Raw genomic sequence first — 22,446 nt, 5'->3', positions numbered from 1 at the left:
AAAAATGTTTCGTTCCTTTTTGTGTGAGATGACACTTTGTAATTATTTCCCAGATGATCAGTTTTTAACGACATTGAGATGTCAGAAAGTGTAATAACAGTGATATGAATGCTTGTCTATCTTGTCATTTATTTAAATGTTGCAGATTAAGTTCAGATTATCAGATACTTTTCCAAGTTATAACGAGTTTGCCTTTAATTTGAGAGAGAGGACAGCGGATCGTGTCTGAAACAGGGGAAGAGAGAGTGGGAAAGACACACGGCAAAGGGCCGAACCTGGGACCGCCCCATCGAGGACTGAGCCTCTGTGGGGAGCTTGATTTAACAGCTGAGTTAAACCGGCGCCCATAACAAGTTATAGTTAAAGCGAGACTAAATTAGAGCTAAATTATTATTATTTTTTTTATGTAACCTTTATTTTACCAGGAAATAATCCCATTGGGATACAAACCCTCTTTTACAAGGGAGTCCTAGCCAAGACAGCAGCATAAAAAGTTTCACATGGAGAACATAAACAATGTTTGACCTGCAGAGAGCTTACAGTATTTTTTACATATGTAGATTTATATTTCTTTTCTCACTAGAAAGTTACATCAAATATTGGCCTTATTTAAATCCCCCACGATTTACCTTTAGGGACTCTAAAAAGCCACTAGAATCCGATATAAGTCAAGTCTGCAGCACAGCACTGGGAGCACCAGAAATGCTACGGCAGTGTTTTTCAAAGATTTAACTTTGCTTGATCTCTAACTCTTCACAACTTTTTTAACAGTATTAAAAATGTTCTTAAATGGGGCGCTGGTTTAGCTCAGTTGGTAGAGCAGGCGCCCCATATACAGAGGCTACAGTCCTCGACGCCCTGGTTGCAGGCTCGACTCCCAGTCTGTGACCATTTGGTGCATGTCATCCCCGACTCTCTCCTCCCCATGTTTCCTGTCTCTGTTGAGCTGTCCTAACAAAAAGAAAAAAATCTTAAAACATTATTCATGTATTTACCTGATTTAACCACCTTGCAGGACATCATAATCCCACGTATAGAACTGACCTAGCCTCAGTGTTGAATTTGTCTCTTTTTGGAATAACCTGTGAAAACAATAACATTCACATATTTATGAAACATTCCTTCATGTGGCTCCCGGCTAATGCTACTAACTGCTGTCGCTCTCCAGCTGACTAAACTCACTCTTGATGGCTTCCCCCAAACCCTGTGCATTTTAATCAAGTGCTCATTTCTCCCGCTCAGGAGGAGGTGGAGGCCCTGCAGCAGGTGTCAAAGGGAGGACGGAAGCAGGTTATGGAGGACGCACTGGCTGCAAAGACCCTGGCGGTGGAGGAGCTTAGTCGAGAGCTGGAAGAAATCAGGGCTGCTTTTGGCACAGAGGGAGTACAACAGGTAAATGTGTCATTACTTTATTATACTGATTACTGTACGACTTTGACCTTTTTCTCCCTTTTCTCCTTGTTCCTATTCTTGTTCTTGTTATTCTCCTTCTCCTTCTCCTTCTTCTCCTTCTCCTTCTCCTTCTCCTCCTTCTCCTTCTCCTACTTCTTCTTCTCCTACTGCTTCTTCTCCTTCTCCTTCTCCTACTTCTTCTTCTCCTACTGCTTCTTCTCCTTCTCCTTCTCCTACTGCTTCTTCTCCTTCTCCTTCTCCTACTTCTTCTTCTCCTACTGCTTCTTCTCCTTCTCCTACTTCTTCTTCTCCTACTGCTTCTTCTCCTTCTCCTTCTCCTTCTTCTCCTACTGCCTCTTCTCCTTCTCATTCTTCTTCTCCTTCTCCTCCTCTGTCTTCTTCTCCTTCTCATTCTTCTTCATCTTCTTCTCCTTCTCCTCCTTCTCTTTCTCCTACTTCTTCTTCTTCTACTGCCTCTTCTCCTTCTTCTCCTACTGCTTCTTCTCCTTCTCATTCTTATTCATCTTCTTCTCCTTCTCCTCCTCCTTCTTCTTCTCTTCCTACTCCTCCTCCTCCTCCTCCTTCTTCTTCTCTTCCTACTCCTCCTCCTCCTTCTTCTTCTCCTTCTTCTTCTCCTCCTCCTCCTCCTCCTCCTCCTTCTCCTTCTTCTCCTCCTCCTTCTCCTTCTTCTCCTCCTCCTCCTCCTTCTCCTTCTCCTTCTCCTCCTCCTTCTTCTTCTCCTTCTTCTCCTCCTCCTCCTCCTCCTCCTCCACCTTCTTCTTCTCCTCCTCCTCCTGGTCCTTCCTCTTCTGCCTTCTTCTTCTTCTTCTTCTCTTCCTACTCCTCCTCCTCCTTCTTCTTCTCCTTCCTCTCCTCCTCCTCCTCCTCCTCCTCCTCCTCTTCTCCTTCTTCTCCTACTGCCTCTTCTCCTTCTCATTCTTCTTCTCCTTCTCCTCCTCTGTCTTCTTCTCCTTCTCATTCTTCTTCATCTTCTTCTCCTTCTCCTCCTTCTCTTTCTCCTACTTCTTCTTCTCCTACTGCCTCTTCTCCTTCTTCTCCTTCTCCTCCTCCGTCTTCTTCTCCTACTGCTTCTTCTCCTTCTCCTCCTCCTTCTTCTTCTCTTCCTACTCCTCCTCCTCCTTCTTCTTCTTCTCTTCCTACTCCTCCTTCTTCTTCTCCTTCTTCTTCTCCTCCTCCTCCTCCTGGTCCTTCCTCTTCTGCCTTCTTCTTCTTCTCCTTCTTCTTCTCCTTCTTCTCCTCCTCCTCCTTCTCCTTCTTCTCCTCCTCCTCCTCCTCCTCCACCTTCTTCTCCTCCTCCTCCTCCTCCTCCACCTTCTTCTCCTCCTCCTCCTCCTCCACCTTCTTCTTCTTCTTCTTCTTCTTCTTCTCCTTCTTCTCCTCCTCCTCCTCCTCCTCCTCCTCCACCTTCTTCTTCTCCTCCTCCTCCTCCTTCTCCTCCTCCTCCTGGTCCTTCCTCTATTGCCTTCTTCTTCTTCTTCTTCTTCTCTTCCTACTCCTCCTCCTCCTTCTTCTTCTCCTTCCTCTCCTCCTCCTCCTCCTCCTCCTCCTCTTCTTTCCCCTGTCTTTTCCCTGCTCTAAAGCTGTCTGTCAGATCATTTAACTCTTTTGCATTTGTCTCTTATAGCTGCAGGAATTTGAGGCTGCTCTGAAGCAGCGCGATGGTATCATCACCCAGCTCACATCCAACCTCCAGCAGGCTCGAGAAGAGAAAGACGAGATCATGAAAGAATTCTTAGAACTGACGGAGCAGAGCCAAAAACTACAGATCCAGTTCCAGCAGGTGGGAACTCAAGTCTTATGTTAGACACTTCAGGCCATTACAACGTTATTAATTGGTTCTACTAATTGAGATTCATATATTCAATTAGTAATTCATTTGCTTGTGCTATGATCACAGCTGCAGGCGGGCGAGACGCTGAGGAACACCAGTCACAGCAGCACAGCAGCCGACCTCCTGCAGGCCCGGCAGCAGCTCGTGCAGCACCAACAGCAGCTGGAGGAGATGAATGTGGAGGTCAGAAAGCATCAGGGCAGGAGCAGTGAGCAGCTGGAGCACGTCAGCCAGCTCCAGCACGAGCTCAGGGAGATGGAGAAGGTAAGAATTTGCCTTGTATGATCCTGAGATATTCCGTGAAATCTTATACAGTGTGTTCTGAATGTTGCGGCTGCCTTTCTAATAATGGTTTATCTTTGTAGTCAGGGAGAAGATCAGAGGAATCACTCACACAGAGGATAAATGAAAAGGATCTGCTTATCGCTGAAAAAGAAAAAGTTATTTCGGGTCTGGAGCAGTCGCTGGCAGAGTTTAGAACCGCGGAGGAGTCTTTTGCACAAACACTGGAGGAGAAGAATCACCTCATTTCTAAGCAAACTGCAATAATCAAAGAACACGAGCTGTCATTGACCGTCCTCAGAGAGGAACTCACTCGTGTGGGACGGACTGTGGATGAAAATGTTCAACACCAGTCGGATGAAAAGGACCTGATTATTGTGGAGAAAGAAAGAGTCATTTCAGAACGTGACTGTTCTCTCACTCGGCTCAAGGATGAGTTGGAGTCCTCTGAAAAACGCCTCAGTGACCTCCAGCAGAAAGTTACTGCAAAAGAATCAGAGCTTGAAAGATGCATGGGTGAATGGGAAGGCGCTAAATCTGAATTATCAAGCGCTAAAAATGAAATAGAGAGTTGTAAATTAGAATTGGAGAAAGAGCGGACAGAGTTCGAAAGCTGTAAGGGAGAGCTCGTAGCCTCCAGACAGAAAGAGCGAATGTCGTCCAATGAAATCATGCAGCTCATGGGTACTGTAGAGGACCTGCAGAAGCGTTGTCACCAGGGCAGCCTGTCAGAGAGCGACGCCGTCCAAAAGGTGCAGGAAGAGACCGCGAGGAAGCTCGACCTTCTCAGGGCGGAGCTGGATGAGATGTACGGCCAGCAAATCGTCCAGATGAAACAGGAGCTTAATCTGCGGCATGAAGCGAAAGTGGGGCAAATGACAGAGCAACATCGCGCTGAGCTCGAGCTTCTGAAAGCACAACAACTGTCTCAAAGCTCCAAGGTTGAGGCGGAAACTCTAAATGCTAAGATTAGGGAGCTCCAAGAGACATTAGAGCGATCCCAAGAGATGCATGATAAAACCAGACACGAGCTTGGCCAAGTCGCCCATGAGAAGTTCGACCTGCAGGGCAGGGTCGAGGACCTTCTGCAGGATCTCCGTTCTGCTAAAGAAAAAGTGGAGCAGGTCTCCCACAATCTTATCTCTCAGGAAAGCCAACAAGCCGAACTGCAGCGCCTCCAGGACACCATCGACAATCTGAAGAGCGAGCTGGCTGCTGCTGAGGAGGCGGCACAAGAGGCAGAGGCAAAACACGATTCAGAAATAACCAACTACAAGATCAAGCTGGAGATGCTGGAGAGAGAGAAGGATGCCGTGCTGGACCGCATGGCCGAGTCGCAGGAAGCAGAGCTGGAACGACTCAGGACTCAGCTCCTGTTTAGCCACGAGGAAGAGCTCACCAATCTTAGGGAAGAGTTACAAAGGGAGAATTTCCAGAACACTGAAAACCTCATTAACGAAGCTGCAATCAAACATAAGAAAGCGTTGGAGGAGCTGCGCATTGGTTACGAGGAAAAACTAAACTTGTTACAAAGAGAGAAGGCAACTTCTGCCACGGAGCGGGACGAGCTTTTACACCAAATCAGTGGATTAAAAGAGGATCTAAAGCTTGCATTGCACAGCTCCAAAGCCGATGAGCTCGTCCATCAGCTTCAGGAGCTTCAGGTAGAGCTTGAGGAGCTCAGAAAGGGCGGAGAAGATCGAGCTCGAATGGAGAAAGAAATTCAGATGTTACTAAAAAAGACAGAGGAGAAAGAAGGATCTTGGGAATCGGAGAAGAAGACGTTGATTGAGTCAAATACAACTTTAAAAGCAGAATTGGACGCAAAAAATCAGAAGATTGAGACACTTACAGTAGAGGGCAATCAAATGCAGCGACAAGTGGCCCAGCTTGGTGAGGAAATTGAAAAGCAGAGGACTACTTTCTCATTCGCTGAAAAGAACTTTGAGGTGAACTACCAGGAGCTGAAGGGGGAGTACAAGTGTCTTATTGAGGCAAAGATGCAGTTAGAAGAGAGGATGCTGAAGCAGACTCTTGAGTTTGAGGTGAAAATTGCCGGCTATCATTCACAGATTCGGGAGCTGGAGGAGAGCAGCAGAGATATCAAGATGGAGGAGACACATTCAGAAAGGTCGGAACAGGCTGTGATAGAAAAAGATACTACCGAGCTAATGGAGAAGCTTAATGTTACTTTGAGTGAGAAGGAGAGCCTGAGCGGGAGGCTTTCCGAAGTTACAGAAAAACTGATGTTTACGGAGAGAAGAGTGGAACAGCTGGAGGAAGAGCGGATGAAAATGAGAGAAGAAAGCGCGGAGGTCAGCGCTCAAAATGAGAGCCTGAGGAACGAGCTGGAAAAGAAGCAAGCGATTATGAGGAAGCAGACGAGGGGGCAGGATGCCCAGAGAAAGTTCCAGCAAGAGGAGCAAGCTGTTGAGCCAGTTTGCTCTTTTGAGGATCATCACCTTCAGATTCGATCTTTTCAAGAGGAGATTAAGACTCTTCAGTCCCTCTTACAGGCAGCGGAATCGGAGAGAGACGGCATCCGAAAGAGACTGGAGCTCCAGAGTCTTTCGCAGCCTCCGTCCCCAGCAGCAACAGCAGCAGCAGCAGCCGCTCAGTCCTTAGGGGAGGGACCTGTTGAAGGACAATCCTCTCCGCAGAAGTCCACCGCCTCAGGGTCAAGCAGGCGCAGGAGACGGCAGAGGTCGAAGCAGGAGCGCAAAGCGGGCAGCGCTCTTTCAGACTGCAGAGAAGAAACACAGAGGGAGGAGGAGGCGGCGGAGGAGGAAGAGAGAGCCACAAGTGCTGCAGAGACGGAGATGCAGCCTCAGATGGAGAGCCAGGTTATGTCATGCTCACAGGAGAGGGCCGGTAAGGAGGACTCCACTGACGGGTACCAGGGAGACGCAGGCAGAGACTACATCAACAAACAAGTAGGCACTCATGCATCTACTGCATCATTCTGCACTAACACTGTGATTAGATTACATGTTTGTGAGTGATTAAAGGGGCTTTGGAAAGTGTGCCTGTCAAAATAAAGCATAGCTTAAAAGAAACATCAATAATTATGCAGTGATTTCATTAGCTTCATCAGACATGTATGGGCTGCATACACAGCTTTAATAGAACACAACTGAGGACATTTTCCTGCTCTGACTTGCTTTTCCTCTCTAGTGACGAACAGTCATGATTGCAAATTGCCTCAGTGTCTGCAGGCTTTCTCTCTAAGGTAGCATTGAGCAGCACAGGCTGGCTGTTGTGTTAATATATAGCAACATGTTTTCTAAGTTTGTGCAGAGAAAAGGCTGCACATAACGGCGTGCTGTCAAGCCTCCTATCATGATCCTGCTTGTGTCTACCTGTAGAGGGGAACTATACAATATTTATGTGTTGCTGCTGTGTTTGGAAAAAACAAATGAAGAAAATCAATCATCCAGCCTCTTCTGATAGCTTTGAATCATTGTTGTGTAGAAATGTGTACATTCTAGTTTCTTTCCATCCTGCAGGGAGTGAAGGGTTTGAGGTGAGAAGCCATTTTACCCCTGTCACTTCTGTGTCTGTGTCACAAGCTGTGTCTCAATTACACCGAGCGAAAGATGCACAAGACGTACATTGTCTGTCTGCCATTTTATATCCGTGTCTCATGTTGTTTTTGTCACCTCCTGGGTTGGAAGGAACGCTACATGTTTACTGTTTAAACATACGTGACCAAAAGTATTTAAAGATAGAATTAACGCTAGCATTAAGAGTGTGTTGATGTTCTGTCCCTTTAAATTTTCACTATGAACAAGGGAACTTAAAGCAGGTGTTTTTTAATGAGGTTCTGTGTTGAGTTGCACAAAGTCCCAAAGGATGAAATTAAAAAGTTAAATTAAAAGCAAACCATATTAAGTTTTACATTTTTGTTTAATTATAACGGATGATTTGAATAATACAATTTAAGAGCTTCTTTCTGCTCCCCCTCAGGAAGTGATGCTGCATTCTCATCATCATCACTGTCACATTTGTCTGCATTTGTAACCAGGGGTAACATCAAGGAAAGTTTAAGTAAAAGCTACAAAATCTCTCTCCTTCTGCTTTCTTATTTAGGTGAGACATGGGACGGGCCAGCGCGCGGAGCCTGCAGAGGGTGCAGAGGAAGAGGGAGAGTCTACCGAGCATGTAAATGTCACTTAAGCTCACATCCTGCCCTTTTGCTTTTCAGTGTCAATAGACGCGTGGATCCGTCATACAGTGTGTTATAAAGGTCAATAAACAGGTGCTCAAAGCAGGCATCATGCAAGAATACATTCGTATGCTTAAAGCTCCTGTGAAATTTCGATGTGTTGATTTGGCGCCCCCTGTGGACAAAGCCGTACCTCTTATCTCTTTGCTGATTTTGTCCTGTACATCCTTAAGTGGTGGTTTCTAGAAAAACATCTCATCCTGCTTTCTTTTACAGTCATATGTATCACTCACAAAATGTAAAGTGTAAACAAAGGCAGCGTGCAGCTAATCCCTTTATCTGACACCTACTCCCCGCCGCCAGCGGTTTCAGGCATTAAAAATAACTATATAGAAATAATCAATCTTGTCGCTGATGGTCTGGTTTGCTTTTGTAGGTCATATAAAGATAGAAAGATATAAAGTCTGTTTCATAACAAGTGAAAAACTCCTCACAGGAGCTTTAACCTAAACATCCCTCGCTTGTTCTCACTTATGAATCCTTCGTTCAGCTTGATGAATATCATGTGCTGATGATTAGGTGCATGTTTATGAATGAACTGAATTATTAACGCCCCAATTTTGCCTCATAAGGATGGCTGTTTTGCTCTCTTGGTAGAGACAAAACTGCAGAGATTGAAGTCCTGCTTGAGGAACTCATCATCAGACCAAAACACATTAAAGGGAGTCAGAAGTGTCAGTAGAGAGAGATGAGGAAAACACAGGAATTCAGCAGCTGGCAAAAAGCTGTTATCAGAGCAGAGCCGTACTGTGACAGACATTAAAAGGGGATTGTTTGACGTGAAGTCAAACACTATAAAAGATCTCTCTAAAGCAACATGCTTCATGATGTTACACTATCGGTTGCAACACAGGAGGATCCTCTAAGGTGCCCTGAGGCAGCCGTCGAAGTGAGAGAAAATTCCTCACGACTACTGAACTGCAGAACTCGCCGTACCAAAATGTTTCAATTATATATTTAAATACCTCATACTGAATCTCAGTAAATTTTCAAGCTGAAAAGAACATTCAGTTTGCAAGTTTGCTCTTTAACTGTATTCTGTTTGGGTTTAATGCTGAGTGAAGCTGTTCTCAATCTCCAAATTCACTAGGTTTAGGAATTATAGTCCCAATGTAGAGAAAGGTGAACTATCTGTACTGTACATCACAGGTAGAACTCTGTGATACCTGTGGAGTAGCTCAGCATAATTTACAGTTAAAACATTTTTCTCACACTGGCGCTCTGTGCAGGCCCTCGTACAGCCTCTGCCTAAAATGCCTCAGTCAGCTCTGTCCCTTTAAGAAACCCCGCCCCCTACAAGCTCGCTTTCTTCTGATTGGCCAGCTCTCTGAAGCCTGCTGAGGCTGCACTGCGTGACGTCACAAAGTGCAGCGTGTAGAAAAAACAGCGTGAAACCTGGCGTTCACAGCTGCCTGCAGACTGAGCTGAGAAGCCCGGGGATTACTCCAATAGGAGTTCAACCCTTCAAACTTGTGTATTTTTAATGTTTTTCATGTTAGTGTGTGAGTACGAGCAGCACATCATAACAAAGCTGTGTATCAGGCACCGACTGTCTCATGTCTGCTTGTTTTAAGCAGCCACATCTGAGCGGCTACACGTTTGAAAGGACTCTCTTCACCACACTGTCAGATGTGCTGCGGATGTGGGAGATTGTATCATAACAAAGCACTTTAAAAGCAGCCTAATTAAAATGTAGAGGGGGCACTTTAAAAACATGTGACATCAAAGATAACAGAACGGCGCTTTCATAATTGTGCGTAACCCTAACGAACTTGTGCTAATGCATAATGCATAATTAGGGGCAGCGGCCTCACTGTTGGCCTTTTGTTCTCTGTTACAGAAGTGATAATAGCACAGCTCTCATCCTACACACAGATGGTCTGTGTACTGCTTTGTCATTAAAATAGGATGGGTGGAATTATGTTATTTAATCATGTATCTGCTCAAATTAGCAGATGGGTGAACCATGCTGCATCGTTTAACTAATGTTAATTTAGTGTGATGTGTATAGTGGGGGATTTACAACTTTTTCTTTTGTGTTATCTTGTTGAACATTTTAGGAACACTTTAATATAAAATCTAATTATAAACTGTATGTAAGAAAAAAGCTGTATAAATCCGTCAGTGTTAATGTGATGATGCTTCTTCCTGTTTTTAGGGTGAGTGCAGGCTGCAGATGGAGGCCCAGCGCATCAGCCTTTCCCAGATCCACGCCGCCCAGCTGGAGCTGCTGCAGGAGGAGACGGACGCCCGCACAAACTCTCTGCAGCTGAAACTGCAGAACTTGAAAGATCAGGGTGAGAAGGGTGAGTGTATGAGAACAGGATTCTGGTTGTTTGTATTTTTTTTGTCAGGGGCTGGAGGATGTAAAACATTTCAGTTGCTAAATTAATTCAAATTTTCTACTTTTTCAGATGAGCCAAAACTCAAATACCACACCATGTTACAAGCTGTGTCAGAAGAATGCACTGATATCATTCAGGTAATTATTAAAAGCAAATAGTTGTATTATTATAATATTTGTTGTTTATGAATGTGTTTAGTTTATGTGTGTTACTAGGCTACCACAGCATTTAACCTCGCCGCTGTCTTTTCTGTGTTCAGGGTTTCAGAAGGATGTTTGGTGAGGAGGTTTTGGAGAGTGTTGGGGGTCGGCCGTCTTCCTCTGTGGAGAGACCAGAAACTAGTGAATCCACCTCTTTAATACTGGAGGCCAGAGGTAATTTGTCCCTTCTAAAATTACAGTTTAAAACAAATATTAAAGATAGTGTAAAGTATATTTCCGGATAGAGTCACACCTCTAAAGTGCTTGTAAATAATTAGCATTTATATTTATTCGTACCTAGCAGCACATTTACACACATCTAAATGAGATCACATCAAGTGAGGTCATTCAAATGTGATCTGATCTAAAATAACTAACTGCTTTCTGTGTTGTAGAGCTCTACAGAGACCTTCAGCAGGTGAGGGAGAGGATTGAGCAGGAACATCTTCGACTGTCAGAACTCCAGGCTCTGCTGAGAGGTGACGGGAACAAGGTAAAAACCTGCAGATGTGTGGACGTAATCTGGGTCCTGATCTTATACTAAATGTGAAATCTAAGCCGGTTGGGAGTTTGATATTAGCTCTTGCCAAATTAAGTATATTCAGAAACATCAGCATCCATCCAGTCTTTTAAAAAGCACTTCCTCTCCTCTCAGCATGTCGTAGATTGCTTTCTTTTTTTTCCCACCACTTGACTCGATACTTCTTTTGTTCGTAGTTTTAGTCATTTGCTAACCAGAGGCAGACTTCTTTGTCCTATTCAGCGAAGCAGTGTGCAAAGTTCATGTTACGACTTTTTTATGATTGTTCCTTTTTTCATTCTCCCCTGGCTGCTATTTCTTATTGTAAACCTGATAGTTTACACTCTTAAAAATCACACACATTGTGATTCAAAGCAGACATATTGAGTTAGCAGGAAAGGAGAGAAGAGAATAAACCACTTTCTGCCATCCTCGTGCCATTTTCCATTAGCCTGCTTTTCTAACCATGTGACTATCCAATTCATAATTACTTGTATCAGTTCCTGTTAGTATATAATGGTACTACAATTAAAATGTATGTATACAAATAACAGTGTGCAGTATCCACTGTATATTGTACATGTAGTATGGCATTGAAAATAAAAATAAGACACACGCTAAGAAACGCTGTTTGTCTTTAAGATGGTGAAACTGCAGGCGGCTTATGATGAGTTGAAGAGCGGCAGTGAGCGGGAGATCTCTGATCTACGTGTGCAAGTTTCCAGCTTAAGATCCTCTTCAAACAAAGGTAAATTTGGAGCCAGCCTCCCTCTAATGAGAAATAAAACACAAACAGGTCGAGCACTGAGTCAAAACACAGAGGTGTGGAAGAGGACAACAGAAAAGACGTTCAATATTCTGTATTATTTTTCTGTTTGTAGATGTTTTGGAAAAAGGTTACAATTATAGCTGAACAAAATTATATCACATGTGCGGTCAGCTATGGAAAGCCTGTTGAGCATTTATTTGATATGCATCAAGCATATCAGTCTCCTTAACTAGTTCAGTCTTTGACAGCACTAGTTAACTAGTTGAACACTGAAAGCCTACAAGTTAACTAGTAGACTGCAAAAACTTTGACACGTGAACTAGTAAGGGCCAGAATATCCACCAGTTAACTCGTAAAGTTAATAAGAACCCAACTAGTATTACTAGTGACCTTTTTGTCCCTACTAGTTAACCAGTGTCTCATTTTGAACCTCACTAGTTAACTAGTAAGGTTAAAGAAAACGACACAAGTGTTACTTGTGGGGTTTTGGCTGTTACTAGTTAACTAGTGAATATTTTGAGCCTTACTAGTTAACTAGGAAAGTCCATACACCTTCACTGGTTTAACTAGTGGAGATTATGTCTCTTACTAGTTAACTAAATATTTTGAACCTCACTAGTTAACTAGTAGACAGCAAAAACTTTGCCGTGTTAACTAGTAAGGACCAAAATATGCACTAGTTATACTAGTTAAGTCAATAAAACCCCCTAGTTAACTACTGTCTCCTTTTGAACCTCACTAGTTAACTAGTAAAGTCAAAAAGTGTAATAACTAGTGTTACTAGTGGATATCTAGGTTGTTACTACTAAACTAGTAAACATTTCAGCCTCTCTAGTTAACTAGTATGGTCAAAATGTCTTCCACTAGTACAACTAGTGGATATTTTGGCCATTACTAGTTAACATGGCAAAGTTTTTGCTGTCTACTAGTTAACTAGTAAGGCTTTCAGTGTTCAACTAGTAAACTAGTGCTGTCAAAGACTAGTTTAGGAGACTGATGCTTGATATTAAGCAGATTGAATAATTGATCTTTCCGTAGTCAGCAGCAACCAGAAACAAACAAACAAACAGAACCAAACTTGTTTCCACAGTAACAGTAAAGTGTTATCTTCTGATGATTCTAAATTTTAATGCTATTCAGTTGCATATGAAATTTTAAATCCACCTCTTCTTTGTCTCCAACTAGATCTGGAGGAGCGGGCTGGTGCACCATCTATTGCTCCGACCGAGGAGGTGCAGAGGCTGAAGGCTGCGGAGCAGGAGAAGCAGCTCCGGCTGGAGGGGAGTCACAGACAGGAGGTGGAGCGTCTCAGAGCTCACTACCAGCAGCAGGCCACAGAGACCGAGGAGAGATACCTCACTGAGATCTTAGTGCTGCAGCAGCGTCTGATAGAGGTCACGGACACAGAGACGCACTTCAGGTGAAAACGCGTCAAACAAATATTTCAGCCTATGGAATTTAACCTTAACTATCCTCACCATTACAATGTAAATGGACAAAAAACTTGCCACACATTGATGCCAATGATTTTTTAAAAAGCAACCTAGAGATCCATTAAATTAAACCTGACAAGTACTTTACGGTTGTCACAGCAAATGTTGTCCAATCAGGTGAGGTTGTTTAGTATTTAGGCAGCACTATCACTGTCTTTATTCAGTTCATGTAGCACCCTCCCACACACAATACTCATGTTGATAGTTGGTCTTCACTTGCTTGATGAATTGATTGATAGATAGAGTCCATGTGTTAACTGAGCGGCAGACTGAGCTACATGATCTGCATCCAATAACAGCTTGTCTGTGCATCTTGTGTAGCACGTGGGTCAGTTAACAACAACAACAAAGCTGATTAAATATTTACACGGTTATTTAAAGCGATACTCACGCTTTTTGTTAGCCCACTAACCTATAAAAGTAGCTTTATTCAGCCTTTCCAAAAGGCTTCCTGAGGAAATGATCATTGAAGCACTGAAGTGAACCACATGAATTTGACCTTTTAAGCATTGCACCAACCAGAATGTTGAATGAGATAAGGTTTCTGCAGACATTTGCGCTGGAAAGACAAAATGTGAGTGTTGGTGAACTTGTTTATCACCCATGGATCGCCACATAAGTAAAGCTGTGCTCGAGCAGAGTGACATAATCACAATTAACGTGAGCCTGAACTGTTCAACTCAATATAACATCAATCAATTAATCAACTTTATTATTAATCCCTCCCCACGGTGACATACAGACAACAAATAAATTACATATAAGAGCTGAAATATGGAATAAGATCTTGAATGAATGAATGAATAAACGGACATACTGATGAATACACATACTGGACAGCACAATTAAAGGATCAGTCTTGACTAAAGGATAAAAGGATCAGTCTTTATACAGGCTCAGTCTGCCAAGAAGGAGAAAACCTACTGAGCATTTAGGATTCTTAGTTTTACAACCCAGCAAAACAATATGATGTCAACAGAGAAAATTAACATGCAAGAACATGTCCAGACAAAATACTTGCAGCTTTCTGGAGGATTTACTGGTTGCAGAAAAATGTAGATCTCTTTGTTTCACTCCAAAAACTAATTTTAACAAAGCTGGTTAACTGTCTTTGACTGTGAAGCTGTGAAACCAGCAGATGAATGAAAATAATAAAAAATGTGGATTATAATGTCTTTTAAATCAAACCATATTACAACGAGTGAGCTCCTCCATATATCTTAAAAGAAGCCCAGTCCTTCTGTCAACATAGAAACTGGGATGCTGCTGCCCTCCACTGTTTGATTCAGTAAAATAGATTTCTACAGTGGTTTCAAACACCAATACACTTCTTGAATGGTGTACCAAGTAATCTGATTGGATAAGAGGCATTCCATGAGTGCTGATATAGAGGACATCACTGGGACGTTTCACTCTGTGTATCACTCCGCCTCAGCCAGGTGATCTGAATACTGTTAATTAACGTTTCAGCAGACCGTGTATGTCTACATTGATGGTACCTTTTGAATCACACGGCAGACTCTTATTTCACCGGGTGATGATAAATTAAAACAAACAGATGAATGAACAGCTGATCTGTGGTGACCTGTAGACACAGAGTGCAGAATGTTTGGGTTGCTTGGCAACAAAAGTCCAGTTTCAGTGAAGTTGTGGAACTAGTTGAGTTGGTGGAGCAAAACATAATCTGTTGTTGAATGTTACCGTTTACTACTATTTACTGCTTGTATAACTGTTGTATAAAAGCAATATCACACACCTGCGGCCTTGTGCATACGACCGAATCACAAGTCTATGTCAAGATCCATGATGTATGTAGTGGTGCCAGGTAAAATAATTTATATTCAAAGTTCAATGTCTTTTTTATGTCCTGAGCTGAAACAGTTAATTATTTGATCGTTGGAGAATTTCTCTTTTTTTTTTTCCCTTTTAAACTTTTTCAATAGTCTAGTATAATTATTATTTTTCTTTTCAAAGGTTTTTTAATTTAAAATTTGAATAAAGTCAGTGTACAAAAATGACCAGTGTGACACAAATCACAGAAATTAAGAGACAAAAAATAAATAAATGCAAAATTACACTAGGGCAATAAAATAGAATAAATAAAAATTGTAAAATAAAATAATAATAATAATAATTAAAATAAATAGTCTAGTCATTTTTTTGTATTTTTTCTTCATGTATCTTCAATAATAAATATCTTTATGTTATATAAAGTGTGGTTTTGGGAAAAATACAAGGATTTTTAAAGAAACCACCTTCGACTATAATATGGAATTTATTATATTTTTGAACCTTTATAGACAAAACAATGAATCCATTAACAGAGCAAGTAATCTGTAGGTCAGTTGATGGTTACAATAATCATGAGTTGATGCAGATGTTATGTAATAGTGTTTTGTTTTATACTTTTAATCATATTACCTTTGTTGTATTATCTTTGTTGCAGTTTCCAAGCCCAATGTATTACCCCTATCAACCATGCATTATGTAGACTAAACAGACTTACACTGTATAGACTTACATGATGATATGATACATGCTACTTATGGGTAGATTTTTCAACTGTATCAAACTCCTGAACTTATTTGAGGTTGTCGAGCTATTCATTCTGACGTCCCATTTTCTCTTTCTCTGTCCAGCACGTCAGAGTCCAGCTCGCAGAGGACGGAGGAAGAAGGGAAGGAGGAACCACCAAAGGTTTGGCTGCTACATTTTTTACCCTCATCTAAATCTTCCGTGTCACATGCATCACATCTTACTACGAGCTGAAACGTGCACATGCATTAAGACTCTGTGACAGTGAGGGTGGGCGGGGAGGGGGCAGCTGTAGCCTTCGGGCTAAAACGTGCCCTAAATCCCCTGAGCTTTGCTCCACCAGCAGCGTCATGAACGCTTTTATATCTTAACGATTAAAAGGGTTGGACATTACATAACCTGCCTTTTTAACTTGTCACTAGTGGGTGTACTCTGGCCTCGGCTGCTCACATAAAAAGGAGGATTCTGTCTTGCGTGAACGAGCCGCGCTCCATTTAAGCCATCTCTCACTCACGTCACTCCAACTTCCATCACGTCTTAGTCCGTCTCTCCCTTCAACCTCAAACTTCCCGCAGCTCGCGTGGCTCTGACTCTTTCGCCCTCATGCAGAGATCAGAGAGGAAGATAAAAGAGGGGGAGATTGACGGCAAAGGAGGAGCGAGAACGGGACAGAAACTGAAAAAACGCGGAGGATGAAACACATTGCATGTCTGTATTCGAGATGATATGCTTGAGGCGAGTGGTACCCGAAGCAGCTGAATGACCGTGCAACAGACAAGACAGGGATTCATCACAAGACAGAGTGGTAGTGTGTGAGGGGAAAATGTATCTGTAATGCAATGCAAGAGATCCATTTATCGCTTTATCATCCCTAGGGGAAGCAGAGAGAACAAAACGGTGTATTTAAAAGTGGCTAAAGGGTGGAACAGGCAACTAGAGCATGTTTATTTCAGGAACAGTCATCAGAAGCTTTTATTTTGCATAACTTCATATTTCTTATATTAAGACTGCTGCTGTTATCTAAAAGTCTAGTTTAAATTTTACCTTTGTCTTTTCCTCTCTTCCTTCAGCCTCAGTCGCAGGACCAGGCCGCCGAGGAGTCAGCACTGGGAAGCGTGGAGTTACGCTGGCCCGGCCGGCGCGCAGGTCTGACGGCGCAGCTGCAAGCGCTGAGGAGGGCTCTCTACCGCAAGTATGTCCAGGAAGTAACCGCTCTCAAAGAGCAGCACAGCAGGGAGCTGAGGAGACTGAGAGAAGAGAAGGAAGAGGAGTGGAAAAAAGGAGAGCGTCGGGAAGAGAGAGGAGAGAAGGAGCAGGGTGTCCCGGGTGTGAACGGGGCTGGGAGCTCCAGTGAGAGCCTCGGGGCAGCTGGGCAGGAAGAGAAGCAGGACTGGGAGAGAGTGGAGGAGGAAGTTGCCAAGGTATGTGGCCATGCTTTTTATATTTCCTATCATGTGTTAGTGTGTTAACATGGAAGATACAGCAGTTGTTTTAATTTGTATTGATTAAAAATAGGATACAGGACGAGTTAAATGAATCAATAATCACAAAAAGACTACAGATTTGCCCAGTCTAGCTTCTCAGCAGTGACTATTTACTGGTTGTCTTGGTTTTTTGTCTTTGTAAAATGAGTGTTTCTGGGTTGTAGCCTGCAGGTCGCACAAAACGAGACATTTAAAAATGTCTTCTTTGCTTTGGGGAAGTGCATTTTTATTTTGTCAGCTGTTTTACAGACCAAAGGAACAAGTAACTACGAAAATAATCATTTGCTAACAACATAGTCTCAGCTCTCCTCGCCTCTGTATCCGGTCGGTTAACTTTCTTTTGATCCACGTCTTCTCACAGGCCATAGTTCAGATGTCCGTGGAGTTCGCGCAGCAGACCGAGCTGGCTCGAATCAACAAGCACGCCTGCCAGACGAACACCTCCATGCAGACCCAGTTGGACGAAGAAGAAGGGGCGGAGGAGCAGGAGAATGAGGAGCGGACTCCCAGATTGTCTCCTGTCTGGCTGGAGGAGGTGGAGAGGCTGGAGAGGGAGCTGGAGGAGAGGAACGCAGAGATCAGACAATTAAAGGAGCAGCTGCAGAAAGCTGAATCTGGACCCCAGCAGGTCGGTGTTTCACTCAATCAGCTGTCATGTGTTGACTTACTCTCTGTCACTTCCATTCATTCATTTGATGTGAGAGGATTCATTTCTGCTGTGTTGTTATATTTTAGATGCACTTTGTCGCAATGCAGAGGCTGCATCGATTATTGATTTATGTATGCTTAAGCAAATATTAATTTTTTTCTATAGCTTGTTGTGATTCTGATTTGACAAAATGTTTAACTCAAGCTAACAATAGAAGTGTTTGTTTCAATTTAATAATTGATAATGTGGTGAAAGCGGTTTTATCTTGTTGTGTTTGAGCTGAGATCCAGGGACATGCTTGTGTGGTTTGCAGCAGCATTAATGCACTACCATAGTAAAGAATGATGTTGCAATATTAGTTTCTTTTCTTGCTGAAGTTTTGGTATCCAGCACCCACCCCACTGAGGTTTTGTGGACGTGCATGCAGCTGTTCTAGCATCCTCTGATAATATTATGTGACCACTATTTAACAGCAAAGCCAAACAGTAATTTCAATAATTGCATCCTTTGTTTCTACTCCTTTCCTCATTTGTAGCTGCACCTTCTCTTAAAATGGGCTACAGCATCCATCCATCCATGCATTATCTATACCGCTTATCCTGTTCAGGGGATAAGCGCTGGGGCTGCAGATGATCCCAGCTGACATTGGGCGAGAGGCGGGGTACACACTGGACTGATCGCCAGTCAATCACAGGGCTCAGACATAAGCCCTTTTTTACACTGCAGTTCCCCCTCAAAAGCTCCGTCCTCATGCCACCTTTGTCATTCTACATTGGACCACGTAACGCCGGCGTAAAGCCACCCCAGTGTGTGTTTTTACATAGCGTTCTGAAGTTGCGGAAGCTAAACATGCGCGAGTTGTAAACAAACAGCGCATGCTTCATATACACACATGCGGCGCTGTTCCGCCTGCCGGCACCGATGTTTACACAGACGCCGCTTTGCCTCTGTTACTACCTCCGATGTCGGCTCAGAGGCGGAATGACTTCGCCCCGCCTGTCTGCCTCTGTGCGTTCTACATAGAAGACGGAACGTAACAGATGCGTAATAATGCCGCCTTGAACTGGCAGTGTAAAAAGGGCTATAGAGACAAGCACTCATGCTTACATTCAGCTACAGCATCCTCATTGTTTCACACATATAAACAGTAAACATGTGATTTTGATCTCACTCACGCAGTGAAAGCTCTTTTAAAAATCATAAACCACCAATATCCAAGGAGAAAGTTAGTCAGTTCTTCATACTTTCTTGTATCTGTAACTCGTTTCTCGATGTTGATTCGACGTAATTTATGTTTCATACATCACACGTGGTGCCTTTAAGAGCTAATCCAGGGCCTGCTTGGCTTTCACTAACCATTTATTGCATGATTAGGCTTTAACTGTGTGATGGCAGAGGCTGTCAGGTTCAGTTTTCTTTATGAGAGGAGTTTCTCCAACACACTCTTGATTCAGTAACAAGTTCTTAGACTCAGTGACGGGCTCAGATGTTTGCATGCATTTAGTTCTCCTCATCTAAATTCTCCTGAATTATTATATATTTATAAAAAATGTGTTCACTGTAAAGTTGATCCGTAGAGAATATAAACTATTAGGTTTAAGGATAAATGGGACCAGAAGGATCTTTTATTAAGACACCTCTAGCTTAAAACTAGACAAACATCTCTCAATTTTATCGAATCCAGCTCTAAAACACTCTTCTGTATTCTGTAACTTTATCAGTGTCATTTATTTGTAGTCTCTGCGGCGCAGTGTTGTGTCTGGTAGTACGGGTGAAGCAGAGCTGCCTTTCTGCTCTTCCTCCAGTAGGTGGAGCTGTTGCCCGCATGAGCCGCTGTGCCTCAGGTGCACCTGTTGCCATAGCAGCACAAAGATAGTAGTGTTTCCCTGGGCTCCAAGGGAGTTAGAAGTGCGTCTTTGTGTTTGTGTGTGTGTGTGTGCTCTCGCAGAGGGGGCAGTGTGTGTAAACGCTGCGCCCTATTTGAATTCACTTTCGCTAATGGTCGCACAAACACTGGCCACACTGAGAGTTTTGCGGAGTCTGTTCTTCCCACTGAAACTTTGCAATGACGGGGCTGCTGTCTGTGTTCTCTCTCCTCCCCGTGCAGACCTTAAAGAAGAAGGAGGACGGTCGAGGAGAAGTTGAGGAAGAGGAAGATCCAGGCGGGACGAGAATAAAGGAGGCTGCTGGAGGCAAAGTGTCGGCGCAGGACGATGGAGTCACCTCGGATAACGACACAGAAAGGTATCTACAGAAAGTGTTATTTAAATTAACTCAGTGCAAAGGCATTATTTCATATTATTATTTAAGAGGCATGGAATATATTAAAAACACTAATAAGGATTATTTTGCCAGTGAATGCATGTCTTGTTGCTGAACACCAACCTCATTGTTTGATGTTATTTCTGTTTATATACGATTGTTATTTTTTCTTTTAGGTGAAAAATTCTTTATGTTTTTGTGTCTTAATGTGAATTTTCCTTGTAAAATAACGGTTAAATTAAAAACTACAGATAAAAACATGCTTGACAAAGGAGAACAATAGTTACTTAAAGAGATTCATTCTAACAGGCTGCATGTTAGGAAGAGATTCATATTGATGAAGCCAAAGTAAACTCAATTTTCAAACTGTCTCTATATACCTGTTTGTGCTGCTTTCAGGAACGTCTTGCGTAAGGCCAATGAGAAGCTCAGTCAGGTCCTGGTTGACGTCCTGAAGACGACGGCAGCAGCGGAGGAAACGATGGGCCTCCACATGAAGAGTCTGCAAGACGCCTCCGGTGGAGGGCAGCAGGCGTCACCTACCCTCTCCACCTCGCAGAGAGCTGCAGGGCAGAGAGTTAACGCAGCGGCCGTCAGACCTCATCCTGCAGGCAAGTAAAGTCAGGCCTGGAGTCTGACATTGGGCAACAGATTTAACTGCCCATTACTACAAATATGTGGCTCCAGATGTGAGTGGTTAGCTAGAGGAAAAAGTAAACCTGCAGGTATATCCGCTCACTACACATCCACTCCATGAGGGACTATTGCTGTGCTCTTTGGTTTCTGTGGATTTCATCAGACAGGAGTCACAAATCCAGTTTGTGTCATTTTATTGAGTTAAGAATAAGTTTGCATTTATTAAGTTTTTATTAAAAAAAAGTACAAATCTGATTTAAACGACATTTATTAGAGTTTTGAAATCTGTTTCACTACTGGACTTGCAGCTCAACAACTGCACCATGACTGCAGAATGCTGCATGAACAAAGGGTGGATACAACTTGATCGCATACAAACAGCCGCATGGACAGGTAGTCCTGTAATTCAGATGGCAGAAAAACATGAGATTTGTCTCTGAATGCTTCAGTATAACTAAAGCTGGTGACTCCATGGGAACCAAACACAACAAAATCTCATGTTAACAAGTTCATTGTTGTAGCTTGACAAAACTATAGCTACTAAACTAAAGTACATCTTCCAGGTTGGTTTGCCTTCCCAGTGGATCGATGGACACATCTGTCATTTGACTCCTTATCAGTATTGTGCTGAAGTCATTCTGGCCTTAATAGTGCCTGTGCTAAGTTTGAGCACCTTCTGACACAAATATTACAGTTTAATAATGATATAATTGTAAATTAGGGGAAATAACTGTATTCTAACTCAGCATGTGAACCAAATAAATAAGCCCAGAGTTTTTAACACTAACTTAAAGCTGTTTTATATGACACAAGTTTTTTCAAGGGCCTGTTTTCCTGCTCGTGCAGACACTGCAGACATCCTCAGATATCAGTCATTAGTTATAGTCACTCCATGATGTAAGATACATAGTCATTGCTGGTCTACTCACATGCTTAGATTTAAATTATAGTTGGTGCACGTCAAATTGCGTACCTGCATGACAGTTCGTATACAGCCGGCAGTCAGTTTCCGCACTTTTTCTAGTCAGTCTGTTTTTCTTTAAATGATATTCAAATGACATTCAGCTGCAGAACTCCAGCAAAACAGATAAAATCGCAAAACACAGATGTGTTTGTTGCCAACTTTTAGCACCATGCCATAGAGTTATAAAGCTGACACGGAGACTCAACTGTGTCTTTATACGACTCAACAAATTGGTCATATAATCTGATATGCAAAACGACAGTATCCCTTACACTCTGATGTAATTGATTCATTTTGTAATAACCAGTGATGTGCAAAATGCTGCCAGCATAATAACTCGACCTGTATCTATACTTGAAAGGACCCACCGAGTTATCCCGGTGCGTCTGCATGTAAACATTGCTGCTCCCATGCTGCTGCCTGCTGCTCTCGTGATATTCCTCCTGGAATGAAAACGTGATGTTACAAATTAAATGCATATTACATCACGTAAACGAGTCTAAAGGCACCGTCATGTGAGCATGCTGTACTCATTTGATCCGGATGATGTATGCGCCTACACTCTGATTAAGGGTATATATTTAGCACTGCTGAACTGTCATGAATATAAAAATGTAATATAATCCACACATCAAGCATTTTTGAAACTTGTTCTACTGCAAGTCTCACAACAATTTATTTAATCACATTAGCTTTAAATAGTTTAGAGTATTAAAATTCAAAAGCATTAAATGTGATTGTGCTCATAATTTTCAAACAAACATCTGCAGGCCTCTAAAGGAAGCTGTGAGAGACAAAAAGATGACAATGTATTCTTCATTAGGACTGTGTGTGACAT

At 42.7% G+C, this 22,446-nt stretch overlaps 1 protein-coding gene across 5 annotated transcripts in view; it reads left to right on the top strand.

The window, feature by feature from the left end:
- Positions 1-22,446, top strand: part of akap9 (A kinase (PRKA) anchor protein 9) — a 71,453-nt gene that overhangs the window by 15,759 nt on the left and 33,248 nt on the right. For all 5 annotated transcript variants that reach the window (XM_069681104.1, XM_069681103.1, XM_069681105.1 and 2 more), the window contains 16 exons: positions 1,243-1,392; positions 3,038-3,193; positions 3,311-3,508; positions 3,610-6,459; positions 7,616-7,687; positions 9,910-10,057; positions 10,166-10,233; positions 10,356-10,470; positions 10,692-10,789; positions 11,459-11,564; positions 12,771-13,005; positions 15,718-15,775; positions 16,684-17,034; positions 17,459-17,725; positions 19,854-19,990; positions 20,408-20,619. In XM_069681104.1, the coding sequence (XP_069537205.1) occupies positions 1,243-1,392; positions 3,038-3,193; positions 3,311-3,508; positions 3,610-6,459; positions 7,616-7,687; positions 9,910-10,057; positions 10,166-10,233; positions 10,356-10,470; positions 10,692-10,789; positions 11,459-11,564; positions 12,771-13,005; positions 15,718-15,775; positions 16,684-17,034; positions 17,459-17,725; positions 19,854-19,990; positions 20,408-20,619 (5,221 nt within the window). The remainder of the gene's footprint in view (positions 1-1,242; positions 1,393-3,037; positions 3,194-3,310; positions 3,509-3,609; positions 6,460-7,615; positions 7,688-9,909; positions 10,058-10,165; positions 10,234-10,355; positions 10,471-10,691; positions 10,790-11,458; positions 11,565-12,770; positions 13,006-15,717; positions 15,776-16,683; positions 17,035-17,458; positions 17,726-19,853; positions 19,991-20,407; positions 20,620-22,446) is intronic.

The sequence above is a fragment of the Semicossyphus pulcher genome, unplaced genomic scaffold (genome assembly GCF_022749685.1).
Source record: "Semicossyphus pulcher isolate SPU_LCO1_2020_fin unplaced genomic scaffold, fSemPul1.0.p SCAF_5, whole genome shotgun sequence".
NCBI classification, from domain to species: Eukaryota; Metazoa; Chordata; class Actinopteri; order Labriformes; family Labridae; genus Semicossyphus; species Semicossyphus pulcher.
Note: the sequence above shows the minus strand (reverse complement) of the source record. Positions and strands in the feature narration are given on the sequence as shown.